This window comes from Physeter macrocephalus, chromosome 5, assembly GCF_002837175.3.
Source record: "Physeter macrocephalus isolate SW-GA chromosome 5, ASM283717v5, whole genome shotgun sequence".
Taxonomy (NCBI): Eukaryota; Metazoa; Chordata; class Mammalia; order Artiodactyla; family Physeteridae; genus Physeter; species Physeter macrocephalus.
The window spans coordinates 6,601,487-6,620,032 of NC_041218.1; the positions used below are offsets into that span (position 1 = coordinate 6,601,487).

General features: G+C 58.6%; 2 protein-coding genes across 3 annotated transcripts in view; both read right to left on the minus strand.

The window, feature by feature from the left end:
• Positions 1–4,539: 4,539 nt before the first annotated feature.
• LOC102995132 (zinc finger and SCAN domain-containing protein 2) lies at positions 4,540–18,007 on the minus strand. 2 transcript variants are annotated; one of them, XM_028489595.1, is made up of 3 exons: positions 17,935–18,007; positions 6,900–7,788; positions 4,540–5,267 (listed from the first exon to the last, which is right to left on the minus strand). In XM_028489595.1, the coding sequence occupies exon 2, from the start codon at positions 7,758–7,760 to the stop codon at positions 7,149–7,151; it is 612 nt and encodes a 203-aa protein (XP_028345396.1). In that variant the 5' UTR covers positions 7,761–7,788; positions 17,935–18,007; the 3' UTR covers positions 4,540–5,267; positions 6,900–7,148. The 2 variants fall into 2 exon arrangements, with proteins under 2 accessions (XP_028345396.1, XP_054940719.1); XM_055084744.1 differs by lacking the exon at positions 4,540–5,267 and adding an exon at positions 5,501–5,557.
• The window catches only part of ZNF775 (zinc finger protein 775), a 24,105-nt gene continuing 23,071 nt past the window's right edge, over positions 17,513–18,546 (minus strand). Inside the window, exon 5 of the mRNA XM_055084745.1 lies at positions 17,513–18,546. This exon is cut by the window's right edge and continues 42 nt beyond it. Coding sequence (XP_054940720.1) covers positions 18,144–18,546 — 403 coding nt within the window. The 3' untranslated portion in view covers positions 17,513–18,143.

Genomic DNA, 18,546 nt, shown 5'->3' on the forward strand with positions numbered 1-18,546 from the left:
CTGCCGCCTCTCAGGATCCACATGCAGCATCATGCCACCTGGCTCCGGAACGCCTCTTGCCCCCCACACGGACACAGTTCACGCTGCTCCTATAAACTAAGGCTCTCTTGACCCCACGTGCTTGAAACCTGATCTCAGGAGTTGCCGCTGGTCTCCTAGCAGATTTCCACAGGCTGGGGAAGGACCAGCTCAGCCCCTCGGGTCTTTCCCACATCTCAGAGGCCCCTGTCCCCAGGTGTTCTGACCAACAACAGCCTTTTTTAAACGATTATTATTAAACACAACAGCTAACATGCTGGTCTGAAGCATCTGCGTTTGAAATGCTACCCAAGTCTAAAGCTAGGTCGAGAAAAGCAGTGGGTATTTGTTCTACGTGGGTTTCACCATCTCACAAAGCACATGGCCACCTCCAATCTGTCCATCTACCAGCAGCTCTCTGATGAAAGCCTACAGCACCACGCAGAACTAAACGAAGACACTAGTCATGATCTCTTGTCTGTGCAAGATCCTTGGAGCGTGTATCCCTCTGAGACACTGCCTTAGGTTGGGGTCCTTGGAAGCAAAGCCTGAGTCAAAGATTCTGTTCAAGGGGAACGAGAACTGTTGGAAGGTGCTCTCTGGAGAAGAGAAGGGGGAAGTAGGCTCAGGTGGGGGAAGGAGCCGGGGATGTGGTCTCAGCAGGAGCCCAGTGTCGCCTGTTCCCTCGGGAGCCCCGAGCAGAGGCTGCCCTTGGAGCTGCCCCTCTGGGGTCAGCAGTCACTCGCAGTGGTAGGGGTGGACTGGGGGCAGCCCCCTGAGCTAGGCAGCTGTGAACCATTACCAGCCGATGCCCACGATAGCTTGGAAAGGGGATCCAGCGGGGCACACAGCATCCATGGCACACATCCTCTCACTTGGGCGTTATTAGGGTGAGGAAAGTGAGGCTTCGTGATGTTTTCAAGGGGGGTCATAAGGTGGGTGCAGAGATCAGGTGGAGGAACTGCTCTGCTTTCTCGGGGCTGGCCTTTTCCTGGGCTTTTCTCTCCTGTGCTGTGTTCTGTGCTAATGGAAAATTCTCATAAAGCCAGGCTGGGCCGGCCAGGTCAGGATGGGCACGGCTGATGAATGCTCTGGTCCCCAGGGCGGCGGGGGGGGGGGGCGACCGTGGATGGGCTCCCGGACCCTGGTGGAGGCAGCGTCTCGTCTCTACACCCCACAAGCTGCCTAAGAAAAAACACACCTCAGTCTGTTCCCTTTGGACAGTAAGTTCAATGGCATGTCGGAGTCAAAAGGCCCCCCTCAAAGAGGGGGGAGGTGAGGTAGGGCAGACCACCTGCACACACGACGAAGGCCTGAGCATCTTGTTAAAAGGCAGTTTCTGGGACTTCCCTGGTGGTCCGGTGCATAAGACTCTGCACTCCCAACACAGGGGGCCCGGGTTCGATGCCTGGCCGGGGAACTAGAGCCCGCACCAACTAAAGCCACCAACTAAAGAGTCTGTGTCCCCAACTAAGACCCGGCGCAGCCAAAATAAATAAATATTTTAAAATAATAATAATAATAAAAAACCCGTTGGTGTTATTGTATATTTTTTAATGCCGTTTCTGATTAGAGTCGGGAGGGGGGGCCTGCGATCTTGCGGTTATAACAAGCCACCAGGCTGCTGGGCAGAGACACCTGCAGTCCACTCGCCCGCCTTCCCGCCTCTGGGTTCCCCTGGTGAACCGTCCCTTCCCCACGTGCAGACCACGGGCTCCAGGCGGAGCTGACCCCCTCCAGGCGGTGTGTGCCCAGGCCTGGCCATCTAGCGCGTGGCGTTCCCCACGCCCGGTGCAGCCACTGCCCTGGCAACAAGCGTCGACCGATTCCAGCCGATGACAGTCAGCCCTGCAAGGGGTTCAGACCATCAGGGAAGGAGCTGAGCCCGAGCTGGCGGAGGGCCCAGCTACTGCCCGCTCCTTCCTGCCCCGCGAGGTGGGGAGGCAGCTGACATGAAGGAGGGCAGAGCCGGCGTCACGGTCAAGTCCCTGCCCTTCTCAGTGACGGAGCCTGCGGTTCCCCTTTACGGTGTTCGTGGATTTGAGTTGAACAAGGATCCTGCCCGATTCACCGCCGTCAGCCCCAGGTCTCAGAGACCCTGTCGTTGAGTTGCTACCACTCAGGACCCTCTTTGGCCGATAGAGACAACTGATGCAGCCCCAAATCCGGATCAAAGAGCGAGGCACAGAAGGAAGGTTCTGGAGCGAGCCTTGGCCATGACCAGGCCCAGCCCCTCACCAGGAACAGGAGGAAAATCGCTCATCCAAGTCTCGGCAACGCGGTGGCAGGCCTGGCGTGACGCCGCTCTCCAGGGCCTCCTGCTGCAGAAGACTCCGGGGCTGGGAAGTGAAGCGTCAGCGGCCGGGCCCCCCTGCGGCAGGAGACAGCTGCAGGACAACGACGGCAGCCCCGGCCCCTACGTGGGGCTTTGCAGCGCGCACAGCGTATATACACATTCATCCGATTCTCGCGACCCACGAGGCAGGAGAAGCAGATAAGGAGACCAGAGCCAGGAGAGAGATGCGACCAGCCAGGGCCTCTGGGTGGGGATGGGCCAGCCCCGGAGTGGCCCCGCACTCGGGTGCCGCGGGAACCACCTCGAAGGTTCTCAGCAGGTCTGCCTCACTGTGCGTTGAGCAAGCTGCCGGGCGACTACCCCAAGGGGCCCCGGTATCCATGACCCACATCCAAGTAGTGGTCATTATCCATATGGGGGAAGCCCGAGCTGACTCACTGCCGTGGCTCTTGAGCTATGCGACCTTGAACGTAACTCCTCAAGAAATGATGGAGGCGGAGCTGGAGGCCACCTCCCTGCTCCCAGCTGAGCCCCAAACGACCACTCCTCACATGAGCTGATGTTGAGAGAACGTTGATTCTCCTTGGTCAGCTCCAGCAAGTGTCAGCAACCTATGGGGACGTCCAGCCTGGACATCCATTGACACACGCTCCTGCGGAGTCGATGGGGGGCGGCTCTCTCCTGATCCACCGCCCCGAGGAGGGGAGAACCCAAGGCCTCCTGCGGCTGGTATTGTCCAGGAAAGCCAGCCCACAGCCAATAAGATGCACTCACCACAGAACTCACGTCCCTCTCCCCGACACACCTCCCATCACCTTCCACCCCACAGGCTCCAGCACTGGACCCACCAGCCAGTCGGCAAGTACTTCCTGAGTGTTACGAGCCCAGCCCTGTGCTAGACCCTGCTGGGGTTCAAGAAGGAACGACACAGCCCTTGCCTTCAGGGCCCTCCCAGTCTCAGTGGAGGTTTCACACGCACACGCACGTGCACACACACACACACACACACACACGGGAAACAGGAGTACCATATGTCCCCTACATACGCACGGGTTCTGTTCCAAGAGCATGTTCGTAAGTCCAATTTGTTCATACGTCCAGCAAAGTTAGCTTAGGTGCCCAACTAACACAATTGGAGGGCAAGCGACAATTTCACTCACGCCTGACGCTGATGGATTGCACGCTCCCATCTCTGAAAGTTCGCAGTTTGAAGGTTCACATGTAGGGGACTTACTGCATAAGACTCCACACAAATTTCAGGCGTGTGATAGTGTGTTAACACAGGGACTGTTCAGAGGAGGGCGGAATGTGGGCTTGGTGGTTGTTGGGGAGGCAGCCTGGTGGAGAAGAGGGCTTAGCCGGGGGGAGGAGGAGGGCACGGGCCAGAGCAACAGCAGGGGAAAGAGAGGCAGGACCGAGGAGGGAGATGGGAGGAGAAGGGGCATCTGTGAGGGTCCCCCGGGTTAGGCCAAGGATCAGAGAGAAGGAAGTTCCAGAAGCACAGGGCCTCATTTCTCTGACCTCCCCCAGAGCGGCCTGTCATCCCAGAGCCAGGCATATGGCAGACAGTCAATAAGAACCTACATGCAAACTGCACTGGAGACAGAAACCCATGGGGGCCTCCTGGCAACCCTGACCAAACCTCAGCTCAGCCCTGGGACCTCTCACCTCAACACAACTCCCCCACTCGCCCCAGCACTCACGTCCCTGGGATTCGACCTACACGTCATGACTAAAGGCCTCTCCCCACCTCCAAGGGTTTCACCAACTATAACCGACCTCACGAAGTCTGGCTGTCATCAAAACCCAGCCCGGCCCTAGTCGGTCCCACCTTTTCTGATGGGTGGTCCAGTCTGGGGAGGCTGGGGAGCTCCAGGCCAACCTGCTCAGGTGTGAAGCCCGGAGGAGCCCTCACCCTGCTGCTGGCCCGGTACCACCCTCCTCTTGTTCCGCTGTGAAGTCCGGACACACAGAAGCTTGTCTACCAGCCTCCCTCCCTGCCCGGAGCCGGCGGGCCCCAGCAGGGAGGCTCCACTTCCCCACCAGCCTTCCCCCCATCCTGCCGAGCGGCAGCCAGGTACAGCCAGAGCAAGCAACCGCAAACCAGAGAACACCAGCCCAGCCCAGCGAGCTTCCAGCAACATCTGGGGAAGGGAAGTGAGGCTCCAGAAAGCTGATGCGCTGTTTGTTGGGTCTGGGAGAAGAGAGTGACTAAAAGAGGGCCCTCCTCAGAATTCTTTATTCCTGAACAAGGGAAGGAAGGGCAGGGGTTGGGGAGGGCAGCGGATGAAATGCTACTCGAATGTAGGCCCTGACCCGGGGCTCTGTGTCAGGTAAGGAGGGAGTGGCGGGTTAGTCCCGGGGCCAAGGATCTCAGCCTGGAGTCCCGGAGCTCCCGGGATCGCTCGTAGATTCTTGCATCTACGTGACTATCTGTGTCTTCCTGGGGAGAAGGTTCATAACCCTTGCCATCTTGTCAGAGGGCTTCACGACCCCAAAAGCGTGAAGAACGTTGCTCTGAAAGGAGAGTGAAGCCTGCAGGTACGTGCACACCTGAGGGAAGGTCTTGCCTCTGGAGCCGAGTCTGCTACCAACTTGCTGTGTTCTCGTAGGCAATTCACCTCCCGTCTCTGGTGGGCCAGGCGGGAGCAGAGAAGCAGGCTCCCCACACGGGCACCGTCCCCGCTGCCACGGGAGAGTGGAGGTTTACAGCCAGGCGGCCAGCACGAGCTCTTCTTCGGCTGTGACTCCCAGCAGGTCCGGGGAGTTTTTCCACCAGGGTGCAGAACCTGCCTCCAATTCCAGGCTCCATCGGTCCCTCTGCTGTCACCTCCCGAGGTACGTCTTCTTAGGGGACGTGTCCTCATGCCGGGGCACAGGCCCAGGGCCCCAGTCCTAGTCACTGTGTCAGATGTGCCTTGCACACAGCCCAGAGGCGCTGTACACTCCACATCTGTCCACAAAGACAAAGAGACCAGGGTCAGGTCTGGGGTGGGACGCGGCCCTGCCCCGCCCCCGTCAGCCCTCTCTCCAGGGCTAGGATGAAGCAGTCATGGGCCCCCTGCACCCATCCAGGTCTTTGAGTCCTCTTAGCCCCTGCCAAGCATGCAAGGATTACTAATCCCATTCACCAATGAGACAACGTGGGTTCAGGGCACTTGGTGACTGGTTCCAGATGTCCTGGGTCCCGATTTAATCTCTTAATCTCCACCACTAAGTACCAGTCCACAGCGCAACAGCCACCTAGGGGCGGCAGGCAGAGGACAACTGATCGCTGAGAAGCCCCGTGGCTCTAAGGAAGGGAAGAGGGCAGGGATGGGTCTCCAGCGCTGAGCACGGGACTGGACGTGGAACAAGGGCTCTGTGAGAGCAGGTCCTCTGCCAGCCCCCAGCCTCCTTCCTCCCAACCCACTACCCGGGACGCCATGTCCCCTTCAGACACCCACAGCCCCTAGCGATGCCCCTGCCCGGGCTCACACTCCCACATCCCCAAAGCCCCATTTTCCCTCCTGTAATAGCCTCTCTTAACAATGATACGGTAGAAATGAAGGGTCTTGGGGTCGAGAACCCAAAATGAGGTCCAGGCTTCCACCGCTGCACCGCTGGCTCCTACGGGTGACTTCGGGCCAGCCTGGGTGAGCCTCGGCGTCCTTGTCTGCCAAACGGCTGAGAAGACCATGCCTCCAAGCACCGCCTTGGAATCTGAGGCCCGGGGGACAGGTCCTGGCTCTCCCCTTTCTCTCTGCATGACCTTGGCCAAGCCTCTTGGCGGGGGGGGGGGGCCTCACTTTCTTTTGCCCGGATGTCCCCAGGACCCTCGAGGCTCCTGTCCGTCCCACTTCCCTCTCTCCTCAGTGCTTCCAGGTGTCCCTGAACCGCACTTGAGACCACTGGGCTCTCCCCATTACACATCTCAGTGTCCCCTCTCCCCGCCACCAAGTCCTCTGTAGAGCAGCTGTGAGCCTCCAAGGTAGGACCCCTGCCTTGGAAACCTTCCACACCCTTGCTCTCCCTATTCGTCCCCAGGACCCAGTTCAAACCATCCAACTGCCTTGGGCGACACCATTCACCTCGCCTCCCAGAGCACTTTGCAGTCTGTCCCCATGAGAGCCAACAATCAGCATCACCCTGTAGGCGCGAGCGCCCCAGGGGACAGGGCCTGAGGCTGTGCTCCTCCCGAGAGCCCTGCGCAGCGCACTGCGTGGCACGCTGGGGCACTCAGTTAATGACGTCCCCCTCTCTCGTCTGCTAACAGCTATTACAATCCCACAACATCCCAGGGAGGAGGAGCCCTCATCCTTGGCCCCGACTCACTGATAAGCAAACTGGGTCACGAAGTGAAATGACTTCTCAAGGGTACCGAAGAGTAAGCGCTGGTGCCAGGAGACCCTAGGGGCTGGGCGTGGGCCTGAGGACTGTGGAGAGTACCCTCTCCAGGTCGCCCTCAATTCCGACATTCAGGGAAAGAAGATCTAGTAAGAAGCTAGTCGTAGACCTAGGAGCTCGGTACGCCCCACCTCCCTCACCTGTCCCCACCTGACCCCGAACAAGCCTGAGATGGGCTCTGGCCAGCGCAGGGGCTCACCTGCTCTAAGCCGGGTGCGCCTGCGGAGGAAAACCAACGCAGGGGCCCAAAGCAGCCGTGGGCAGCCAGCCAGAGGGTCCTGGGGAAGGAGCGGAAGGAGGCGGCCCACTCCTTTGAGACCCCAAGCCAGCCCTCCCAGTCTGGCCGGGATCCCAGCCAGAGAGGGGGCCGAAGGCCAGCGCCATCTCCAGAGGTCACGGATGCGGCTCTGGGGCAGAAAACAGACGGAGGCAGCAGGTCCAGCGCGCATCAGAGCACGCGGCCTAAATGGGCCGCCTGGCCCTCGGGCCCGTGGCCGTGGCTGCGCTGGTGGGTCTTGAGCGAGCCTTCGCGCGCGAAGCTCTTGCCGCAGCGGGCGCAGAAGTAGGGCCTCCGCTCCCCGAAGACGCCGGGGCGGCGCGGGTGCGGCGCGGGCATGCGCGCGTGGGTGCGCTGGTGGTTGAGCAGGAAGCGCGGCTCGCGGAAGCAGCGGCCGCACTGCGCGCATTGGTGCGGCTTCTCGCCGCTGTGGATACGCTGGTGCGTGAGCAGGTTCTGCTTGAGGCTGAAGCAGCGCCCGCACTCGGGGCAGGGGAAGGGCCGCTCGCCCGTGTGGGTGCGCTGATGCACCTCGAGGTTGTGCTTGACGCTGAAGGCCTTGCCGCACTCGGGGCACACGAAGGCAGCCGCGCGGCCCACCCCGGCATGCGCCTTCTGGTGCCGCACCAGGCTGGGCTGCTGCGAGAAGGTCTGGCCGCACAGGGGGCAGCGGAGCGGCTGCTCCTCCGCGGGGTGGTGGATGACCAGGCCTCGATCGTCCCCCAGGCCCTCCTCCCCGTCCCCCGCAGGGGACCTGTCCCCGGAGGACGCCAGTTCGGTCATGGGCACTTCCGGCTACAGTCACCGGCCCCTGGGGAAGCAGAAGCAGAGCGAGTAGTCAGGGGGCACCCGAGGGTCACCCAGGCCCCAGCCTCAGGGAGGACACTCCCCCGGGCTCCCACGGCTTCCAGAACCCGCCACTCTCCAATCCTGTTCGAGCCTGTGTCCCCCTGCTGGAATGCCCTTCTGTCTCCTCTACCCCTAATCACATCCTACCCCTCCTTCAGGCCTTTCTAAAATGACACTTCCCTGCTAGAATCCTTCCTTGACCTCTCCAGCCCCTCCTGAGCCACGTGACCCAACTCTGTGACCCTCACTCATCACACAGCATGCTGGTCTGTCAGGCCACCTCTGTCTCCCTGCCCTGTGAGCACCTTAAGGACAGAGCTGCTTCCTTTTATGCCCCGCATCAAACACTGTGCCTCCCACACAAGGCATTGAATAAATGCTGATAAGTAATATTCAGGGACTCCTAGTATTTTAAGTTATACTGAACCTGGATGCGTCTTATCTCTCCAACCAGATTCTCAAGAGGGGGGTAGGGAGGTGCATCCCCAATCTGGAGGGAAGGGTGGGTCAACAGTGGTTTAAAGATATTTTTGCAAAGCTTCAAAAAAGAAACAAAAGCCCTGCTAACTTGAAAGTAACCTCAGTTAAACATTAAGGCAGCAGCTCTTTGTTTAGCAAAATGAGGCATGCCTGTAAAAGGTTTGCAAGTCACTGAACCACAGTGTGAGCTCCCAGAGGGCGGGTCTCAGCTTGATTCCTCTTGGCATCTGGCAGCGCCCCAGCAAAGCCCGGCCCAAGGCTGAGGAACACTCAAAGCTCAACAAACACCCCCAAGTTCAGTTCCATCCCGTTCACACTGCTTCTCCTAAGGATCCTCTTTCCCAGGGCACCGGGTTCCTCTCAAATTGTTTCCCACTGTCCTCACAACAGCCCTGAGGAAGGGGCAGGCTTATTGAACCCCATTTTATAGATGGGGAAACTGAGGCTCAGTGAGGCCCCCCTACTTGCCCAGGGTCACACAGCAAGGTGAACCAGGACTAGGCCTTAAGTTTCCTCACTGTCAAAAGCTCTTTTCAACATAGTAGCTGCTCACCAGCTAAGCTCCCCTCAAAACACACACACACACACACACACACACACGACCACCACCTGGCCACCCACACTCACAGAGCCATCCATACCCAAAGGACCACTGCTTCTTGAACCAGGACTAGGCCTTAAGTTTCCTCACTGTCAAAAGCTCTTTTCAACATAGTAGCTGCTCACCAGCTAAGCTCCCCTCAAAACACACACACACACACACACACACGACCACCACCCTCCTGGCCACCATCACAGAGCCATCCATACCCAAAGGACCACTGCTTCTGGGGCACTGACTGCGGCCACCACCCTCACGCCTCCCCAAAACCCTAGGCTCCTGCTCCCGCAGAGCGCTGAGGCCTGCTCGGAGGGAATGAGCTGGCCACTCCCCTGCACTCCCCCACCCCCAACTGGGAAGCTTGCTGGCCCTTCCCCTGGTCCTCCATGCAGACCTTCTCCACACTTCCAGATCTCTCTGCTAACCACAACCTCAGTGGACCTATCGGCAGAGTGGGGTCCCAGAGGCACCCCCTCTGTCTCCCCCTACCCTCAGGCTGGGATGGAACACCACTCACCCAGGGGAAGGGGACAAGTACTACCTGCAATAGACCCCACCCACAAGTCTTTCCCCAGGCAGCTGCATGCACATTTGCAAAGACAGGTCATCACCGTCCCCTTGGCCAATCTCAGCCCGGCCTTGTCTCTGGGCAGCCTCCCCGCTCTCCCAGCTATACCCCTGACCAAGGGCCCCGCCCGCGAGAGGGTCCAAGGCCATGGCCCCCCTGTCTCCCCCAGGTTCCTCCATCCCATCCCACACTCACAGACCAGGCTGCGCCCCAGTTCCTCCGGCCTCCAGCAGTGGCTCTCTCCTCGAGTCTGCGCTGCCCAAGGCAAATACGGTAACTCTCCGCAGCGCCTCCCGCGCCCCTTCTCCCTCACCCTCATAAAGACGGCCAGCCTCCCGCACCGCTGTTCTTTTCAAATAGCGGCATTAATCAGAAGAGCTGACCCCACCCACCCGACCCCCCCGCGCACAGCCTTGCCAATTCCCGGGGCCGGAGCGATCCTGGAGAAATATGGTAAACTCTGCGTCGCAACCCCACCCCCACTAAAATATGTAGGCCTCCCACTCTGCTGCAGCAACCCACCCCATTCCGCTGCAAGCCCCGGCTCCCTTAGGGAATTCATGCAACCCACGCCCTCCCGCTCCCGCAGCGCCCGGGGGGAACCACGCAACCCTGGATAAATACATAATTAAGTCGCTGCGCTCGCCACTCCCGGAAAGGGTCTGCGCGGCTCCCGGCAAATACGGTAGCGCGCCTGCAGTGACCCGCCCCCAGGGGCCGGCACTGGCCTCGGTAAATACGGTAATCTCCCGCCGAGGCCCCAGCCCTGGCCTGGCCCGGGACTCACGTGGCGCCGCCTCCCCAGCCCTCCGTCTCCTCCGCAGCGCCGCAGTCGCCGACGTCGCCGCAGCCGCACAGCAGCCCCGTGAGGCTGGGAGGTCTAACTCGCCAACAACCTGGCTGGCGGAACAAGGAGGGCTGCGAGCCCAGCGCCCGCCGGGACAGGAGAGGGAACCAGGCGGGGGCCGGTCCGGGGGCAGAACGCCCCAAGGGCCGGCTCGCCCCAACTCTCCCCGGGCCCCCTGCCCCAGCCATTCCCGGTTCAGGATTCCCCGAGGCCCCAGTTCAGCAGTTAGAGCCTCGTTCTCACCTCCCTCATCCTACGGCAGGGCTAGCCTGGTCAGGCCCGCAAACGGACCCCAGCGCCTAGGAAAGTGGGTCTGGGGGCGCTGGAGGGACAGAGCCTTTCCTTGCAAGAGAGAGAAGGGAGTGAACGCAGGAACGCCGCCGGCAGAGCCTTTCTGAGCAGGGGTTTCATGGGTGGGAGATAGAGCCCACCCTACCATATGGCTCGGGTTATGCTATTGGGATGAATGGCGGAATAGAGGAGACACTTATACCCCTACGGTCCAGTCCTCTTCGGAAGTGAGCCCATTATAGTCAAAACAAAGATATCCTGTGAAAGAGCCATTTATAACACCCAGGGGAACCAGCTGGCGTGGACAGGGCGGGGCTGAATTCGTTTCCAAATGCCATTTAATAATACCCCTTACTTATATATTACTTCTCTTATTACAATGTCCTTTGTCATATATTATCTCGCGGGAGCCTTCCAATAATCATGTGCCGTCTAAGTTATACTGGTATTATTATCCCATTTCATAGATGGGAAAGTAAAATAAAATCGAAACGCAGAGCAGCTCCCCCACCCTCCCTACTCCCCTGCGACCCACAGCTCTAAGTGGCAGAGCTCAGTGGAAAGGGAGGCCCAGCTCACTCTCCCTGGCATCACTCTGGTATCTCGACCTGCAAACAGAAACAGTGTGCCAACCGGGATGAGAAGTAATCATCTCATCCAGAGTGAGAAAATGCTTCCAAATTTACATTTTATAGACAAAGAAACTGAAGCTGGAGAAGGAAAATGATTTTTTAAATTAAAAGCGCTAGAGGAACATCAGCTAGCCTTTTCTTCCCCGGCCCTCTGTAGCAGCCGGGTGGATGAAGCAGCTGGAATTCCGGAAGGTCCAGGCAGGGCTCCTTACAGCACACAGTGGATATGGCTGTTAGGGTGGCATTATCCCTGATGAGGGGCTCTAGAAGACACAGGCCTCCCAGCCTCAGGAAGTCCCGCCTGCAACTCGGCAGGCGCCCAGTGTGCCTTTCAGAGCCTGGGAAATGAATTCCAGGCGGGGTCCAACCCTGGGAGTAAAACCAATCCCTTTCTCCCGACACCAGACCTGAAGGTCAGGCCTGCCAGCTTTCACAGCTCATCCCGTGGACCAGTCCATCCCAGCAGGTCCACCCTGGGTCACTCTCAGCCTCTCAAGGACCCCCCCCCCACCTCCATCCATGCTGCTCCTGTAGCCCCTCACCGAGGTATGTGGAGCTTCACAAGTGAGACATCCCAAGGAGATTGGTATTTCAAATAGAGGCAACAGGGAGGGAATTCTGGGAAGCCCAAAGAAATGAATCCACCAGTATAGATGTTTACCCCAGGGCGCTCCCCTGGCATTGACAAAAGGACCCCCTAACCACTGATGATAACCCATACCCACACTCCGCCCCGGGGCCTGTGGAGCTCGGTTCATGGAACAGCCATGCCTCCCAGCTCTCCAGCTCCTGTCGCAAAAGTTGTCACCTGCCAGAGGGACCAGCTTTCATCCCTCCCGCAGGCTGCAGGAGAAATGGGGACACTTAGTAAATGACCAGATTTTTTCAAAGGCAAAATCAATAATATACCTGAGGATGTCACCTATATTTTTAGCAGCATTTTCTAGGTAACCTGTGCCAACATAGAAAGGAACACAGCCGGGGACAGGGGGAGGGGAAGCAGACACCACTACCTATAACTCATCTCTCTCAGTGGGAACGCCAAGGGCTCTGGGAGGCCTCCATCCCCTGCTCTGCCTCTGTGTGTGTGACTTATGCTGAGTCACTTCGTTTCTCTGGTTTCGTACACATACACTCCCACACGCATCTCCCCTTCCGTTTTCACGTGCCGCGCTGAGCCCAATAGAATGGAAGCGCGGAAACATTCTGCAAAGGCAGCCATGCTTCTTCGCACAGGCAGGGCCAAAGGCTGGCATGGAGATCCCCACCGCTCCACAAGGCTCATGTGACAGCTGCTCTCTGGCCCCTAACAAAGGCCTGGGCTTCTCACAGCCAAGAACAGCTGGCCCGTGACCTCATTCTGGGAAGAGGCCTGTGCTGGAGTCCTGCCCAGGGCACTGTGTCCCCTCCCCCGCCTCCAGGGTACACCGGCTGGACAAACGATCCCCAGGTACTCTTCTGGACCCGCGTGGTCCCTCGCAGAGATCAGCCTGCCATCCTCTGGCTCCCCCGGCTCTGGGCTGCATCCCCAGGGCTTCTGCGCTCAGCTAGGTGGCCATGCTGTCCCCCACCAGCTCCTCCTGTCTCCCCAGATTGGACAGTGATCCCTAACATCCCTCCCTAAGGCACCTGTGCTGACTTCAAATAGGGATTTAGCTCACTTCTGTTTTCCCACCAGGTCCTGAGCTTCAAAGGGCAGGGACTGTGTTTTCAGCATCTCTGTATCCCAAGTGCCCAGCATATCATAGGCCCTTGGTCAATGTCTGCTGAATGAATGTAACGCACGTCTGTAGATTCCGCCTAAGAGTGGTGGAGGGAAAAGGTGGCCCCTCGGCCAGCAGGTGTGCCGATGTAATGTAAGTGATGAGGGGCCCCAGACATGGCTCTGACGGCTGGGAGGCACCGCGAGACCTGAATGGTGATCTGGGGCTCTGGGCACGAGTTCACATCTGCTTCAAAGTTCTTTTTCCTTGAAGTTAAAACCCAAGATGGGACCTAGGACATCAGTTCAGCCTCTAAGCTTGCAGTGTGCTTGATACCAGTTAATTTCTATGGCGACTGGGCTCTGTTTGGGGAAAATCCTTTTCTTCTTCTTCCATGGTACAACTTCCATTGCCACAAATGCCGTGCAAGTAGCCACACGGGGAGGTTATTTTTAAAATGACCATAGCTATCATTTATTGCCTGCTGTGTGCCAGGTACTACACTACATGCCTTACATAGGTCCCTTGCCCAAGGTCCCGCAGCTTACATGGTAAAGCCAGAATTTAGCCCCAGAACTGACTCTACCCACTATTCCCAACGTCGAAAGAAAGATCCTTCTAGATTGGGGTGAGGGGCAGGGGTGAGAGAGAACATTTCTACTTCTTCTTAATAGGAGCATTATTCCCAGGGCTGTACTGTCCAACAGCCACGTGTGACTTTTTATTTTTTATTTTTATTTTATTCATTTTTTTGCGGTACGCGGGCCTCTCACTGCTGTGGCCTCTCCCGTTGCGGAGCGCAGGCTCCGGACGCGCAGGCTCAGCGGCCACGGCTCACGGGCCCAGCCGCTCCCCGGCACGTGGGATCCTCCCGGACCGGGGCGCGAACCCAGTTCCCCCGCATCGGCAGGCGGACGCGCAACCGCTGCGCCACCAGGGAAGCCCACGTGTGACTTTTTACATTTAAATTAATTAAAATCAAATAAAATTGAAATTTCAGGTCCTCAGCCTCACCCGCCACAGTTAAGGGCTCGACAGCCACACGTGGCTGGTGGCCATGGTTTTGGGCAGCACGGATACAGAACATTTCATCGTCACAGAAAGTTCTCCTGGACGGTGCTGCTCTAGGGTAGCTCCCCCTCCAGATCTGAGTGACCCGGGAGACACCATTCTCTTTTAAATCCAGAGGTCAGACCACGGGGACCCATTCATTTCCCTCCATCCGCTAGGATCTAGTAAGAGCAGTGATACGTGAAAACATACTGTTTTCAGCCGCAACACTCCTCCTCTTGACAAAGGCCAAGGATAGTTCTTTACCAAACCCAAGTTACTTCAGAAAGAAAAACCAAAGGCCGCAGCAGCAGCCCCTACTCCTGCCAGGCGCTCTCTACGAAGTCCCTGCTGGTCCCGCTCTCTCCCCTGGTCAGGGCACCTCTCCCTGCCGCTCCCTGGGGCTGGGCAGCCAGGAAGCACACCCTCCCAAGCAGGCTGCCGCCTGGCCAGCTGACTCGAAGCTCACGTTCCTTGCAAAGGAGGAGCGTTTTCCCCGTACCTAAGTCATTTGTCTCAGCTGCCAGGCTGCTCCTAACAAAGGACACAAGGGTGACGAAGGCAGCTCCTGGAACTCCAGCCCCACCAAGCTCATCTGGTGTGTTGCAAGCTTGGTCCTGGGTCCCCATCGCAGACAGGCACTTACCTGGCTGTGGACGGGCTATAAATAAGTCTTTTAAGATCTTGGTTTATTTACTCATGGTTGTTTTCTGTTCCCCCACGCAAGCCTTTAATCTCAGCATGCTCCGGAACATTTTGAACTGTAAACCACGAGGATAGGTCTGACCTTCTTGTCTTTGATTTTTATGGCGTGTCTTATCCGAAATTTTCTCTGACCTAGTTTATTTTTAAATGAAAGGGAATCAAAATTGAAGTTGACAATGCCAGGCCTCCCTCGGAGAAGACTGCCATCGTGACAGCGGGAGAGGTTCAGGCTAACAGGAGACCTGGGACCGGCCATCCACTTGCAACGTGACCTGCTGGACTAGTCCCACCGTCCCCCTCCCCCTCCCCTATCTCACTGCCCTGCCCAGGTCATAACTCGCGGTGAGATGGTGAATAAGAACGCCTTGCTGACAGAGCTGGGGCTGGGAACGATTTGTCGAAGGGTTCACCGTATAGATCGTTCCAAGCTGTGTATCAAAATGAGTTTCCACGAAGGCCCAGGAGCTCAAGGGCGGGGTCTGTGACTGCTGTGGACTGCATTGTGTCCCTGCAAATTCGTATGTCGAAGCCCTACCCTCAATGTGGTGGCATCTGGAGATGGAGCCTTTGGGAGGCAATTAAGAATTAGGTTTGGGGCTTCCCTGGTGGCGCGGCGGTTGAGAGTCCGCCTGCCGATGCGGGGGACGCGGGTTCGTGCCCCGGTCCGGGAGGATCCCACGTGCCGCGGAGCGGCTGGGCCCGTGAGCCGTGGCCGCTGAGCCTGCGCGTCCGGAGCCTGTGCTCCGCAACGGGAGAGGCCACAGCAGTGAGAGGCCCGCGTACCGCAAAAACAAAAACAAAAACAAAAACAAACAAAAAAAAGAGAATTAGGTTTAAATGAAGTCGTGAGAGTGAGGTTTGCCTGGTGAGATGAGTGTCTAAGAAGAGGGAGGCCAGGTCCTTTCTCTCCCTCTTACTTCTCCCCCACTCCTTCCCGCCCTCCCACCATGTGAAAACACCTAGAAAAGGCGGTCGTCTGCAAGCCAGGAACCGTGCCCTCACCAGGAAGAGAATCTGCCAGCACCCTGATCTTGGACTGCCAGCCTCCCGGACTGTGAGAAACGCATGTCTGTCATTAAAGCTCCCAGCCTGTGGTGGTGTTATGCTGGCCCGAGCCGACTAAGACAATGGCTTATTTATCACAGCATCCCTGAGGTCTGACGGCGCCTGGCACACTGGAGGCTTGTTTAGGAAATCATTGCTGTGCCACCCTGCCATCCCAACCTGGTCAATGGGACGTGCACCTCGGTAATTCTTCACTCTCATGGACTTGGCCTTGTCCCCATTGTGACCCAAAGCACCCATTTTTGAAGAGGTAGGTCACCTGGGGTCAGTGAACAGGCAGGCATTCATTCTCCTGACTTTGGTGGGAGAGGGGTGCTGCAATCAGACCTCATTAACCCCACGTCTCACCAGTGCCGCTGTTTGATTGACCTGATCATTAAACACAGGCCATTTGTGAACGATAACACATTCTATTGTGCGGAAACTCCTGCTCAACTGATCTCTTCAGTATCTGCCTGCCCTGCCCCTCAGGAACCTGGTTCAACAGGGCTCTAATGCAGACATGGTAGCTCTGGGATGCTTCCTGGAGGAGCAGGGCTTGCTTGAGTCGGCCTCAGAATTTGAGGAAGCAAATAGCCCATCATTAAAGTGGGTTTTGATGAGATCCCAAGCGTTTTGCTTCCCTGAGCAGGGCAGCCTGGGGGAGGAGCTGCAGGAGAGGGGCAGGGCATTGCAGGGAGACAGGGCAGCACCTAGGGCTGGGTCAGAGAGCGTGCTTAGGAAAACCCTTCTGATTTGGCCCCCCGGCTGGTCCTCAGACCTGAACTCCCAGATGGGCACACCTCACCCATTCGTGAGGTTTCACACAGCGTGGCTTGTGATCAAAGGCCTGGGCCACGAGTCAGCGGCCCTGGCTGAACATTAACCATCACCAGAATTGTGTTACCCAGGTAAGCTGGATCACCTCCATATGTCTTTTTGCGATGCTACAACACTTCGAGCTCCTGCCAGATGAGAGGGATTAAACAAAACCTGAGAAGAGGGGTGACCGGAAGCCAGGGTGACTGCACAGCTCCTGGAGAAGATAACACTTCTCTGAGTTCAAGGGAGAACCAGGAGGGCCCCTGGAGGCAGGAAGGCGCAGTTTCTCCTCCTACAGAATCACCCTAGGGTCCCCCTTTTTCCTCCCACTTCCCAGCTATCCAACCCTGGTACCCCAATACCCACCCCCTCTGCAATCCCCTCCCCTCCTGTGGGAAGACATGGCCCAAGGCTACAGCCGGGCTGGAGCCCTGGGCTCTTCTGCTAGCACTAGAGCCCCAGCCGACCCTGCTTTTGGAAGGGTATGAGGGGTGACTTCCGAGGGGCTAGAGGTCAAGGGCGGTATGTGGGAAGTGATCAAATTGTCTTGGAGAGGGAACAGGGGAAGAGAATACTGCCCTCCACCCCCAGCAAGAAGTGGCCATGGGGACTGGCTACGCTCATGGCCGAAGCTCCCTGCCCTCGTCCTGGGGCAAACGGATCCCTCCGAGCACACAAGGACCCAGAGGACAGGAAGGGTGGCTTAGAAGGGAGGCCACATGAGACAGTCAATCCTTCCTTTCTCTCTTCTGCAGCACTGGCGTTGATAATGACCCCGGGCAGTGCCCGCCGAGTCAGAGCAGCACATTCGCTGCTCTCCTGTCGCAGGTCCCTCCCCAAGGTACCAGACCCCAGCTGAGACCACCCCCGCCCCGAGTCCCCGCCCCTGACCATCACACACACACACACACACACACACACACACACACACACACACACACACACCAGTCCTAGGGTCAAGCCGGCCGCCACAGCACCCTGGGCAGCGGGGCACTCGGTGTCGAAGACCATCGAACCATTCCCTCCTTCCAAAAACACGTCTTGAGTAGCCATTAAGTGCTGGGCACTGGCCCCGCACGGGCATAGGCGTGCCCCTCCCCAGCCCCCACCTGGGCATCACTCAGCGTGTTGAGACTCCCCCACAGGGACGCCCCTGGGCTCTCTGGCAGCTGAGCGCCGCTGGCCGGTGCCACAGCTGACCAGTCCAGACCTGCGCCATCGCACCCAGGGAGCCTCGCCCAGGGCCGCCGACAGCCCCCGCACCCAGTGCCCGAGGGCTGCGGTCCCGCCTCCGAGGAAGGACACAGAACGGCCTCAACCGTCACAGACACATCCCGGCTCCAGGGTGAGGACGTCTGAGCTTACCTCCTCCCGCAGCCCTTCCCGGGACTTTTCCCGGTCCCCGTTTTGGGATGCTTGTGGAATTCTGTTCTCAGGTCTGAGAGCCTTGAAGAAAGCACCTTTTGATAGGGTCTCGCCCCCTGGGGTTCTAAAAGCCACCGTTCCTGGTCGTTCCCCACACGCACCACGCAAGCATCCCACCCCGCCCATGGGTCTGCTTGGGTCCAGGCCCCCTAGAGCGCCGCGCCCTTGGCGCTGGGGGTGGGCGCCAGGGCGCCCCGGTGAACGCGCTGGTGCTTGAGCAGGTGCTGCTTCTGGCTGAAGCCGCGGCCGCAGGAGGCACACAGGTAGGGCCGCTCGCCCGTGTGGTTGCGCCGGTGGCGCGTCAGGTTGGGCTTCTGGCTGAAGCGGCGCCCGCACTCGGGGCACGGGTAGGGCCGCTCGCCCGTGTGGATGCGCTGGTGGATGGTGAGCGCCGACCACCACGAGAAGCTCTTGCCGCACTCGTTGCAGATGAACTGGCGCGGCTCGCCCGGCCCGCCCGCCCGCGCCCGGCCCCACGGCACGTCCCCGGGCCCCCGGGCCGGCGAGGGGCCGTGCGGTGGCGGCTGCAACAGGCCGGGGGCGCCCTGGGCG

Excerpts from the sequence above, each read along its gene's own strand:
- LOC102995132 (XM_028489595.1), bottom strand. The coding sequence starts at position 7,760 with ATGACCGAACTGGCGTCCTCCGGGGACAGGTCCCCTGCGGGGGACGGG.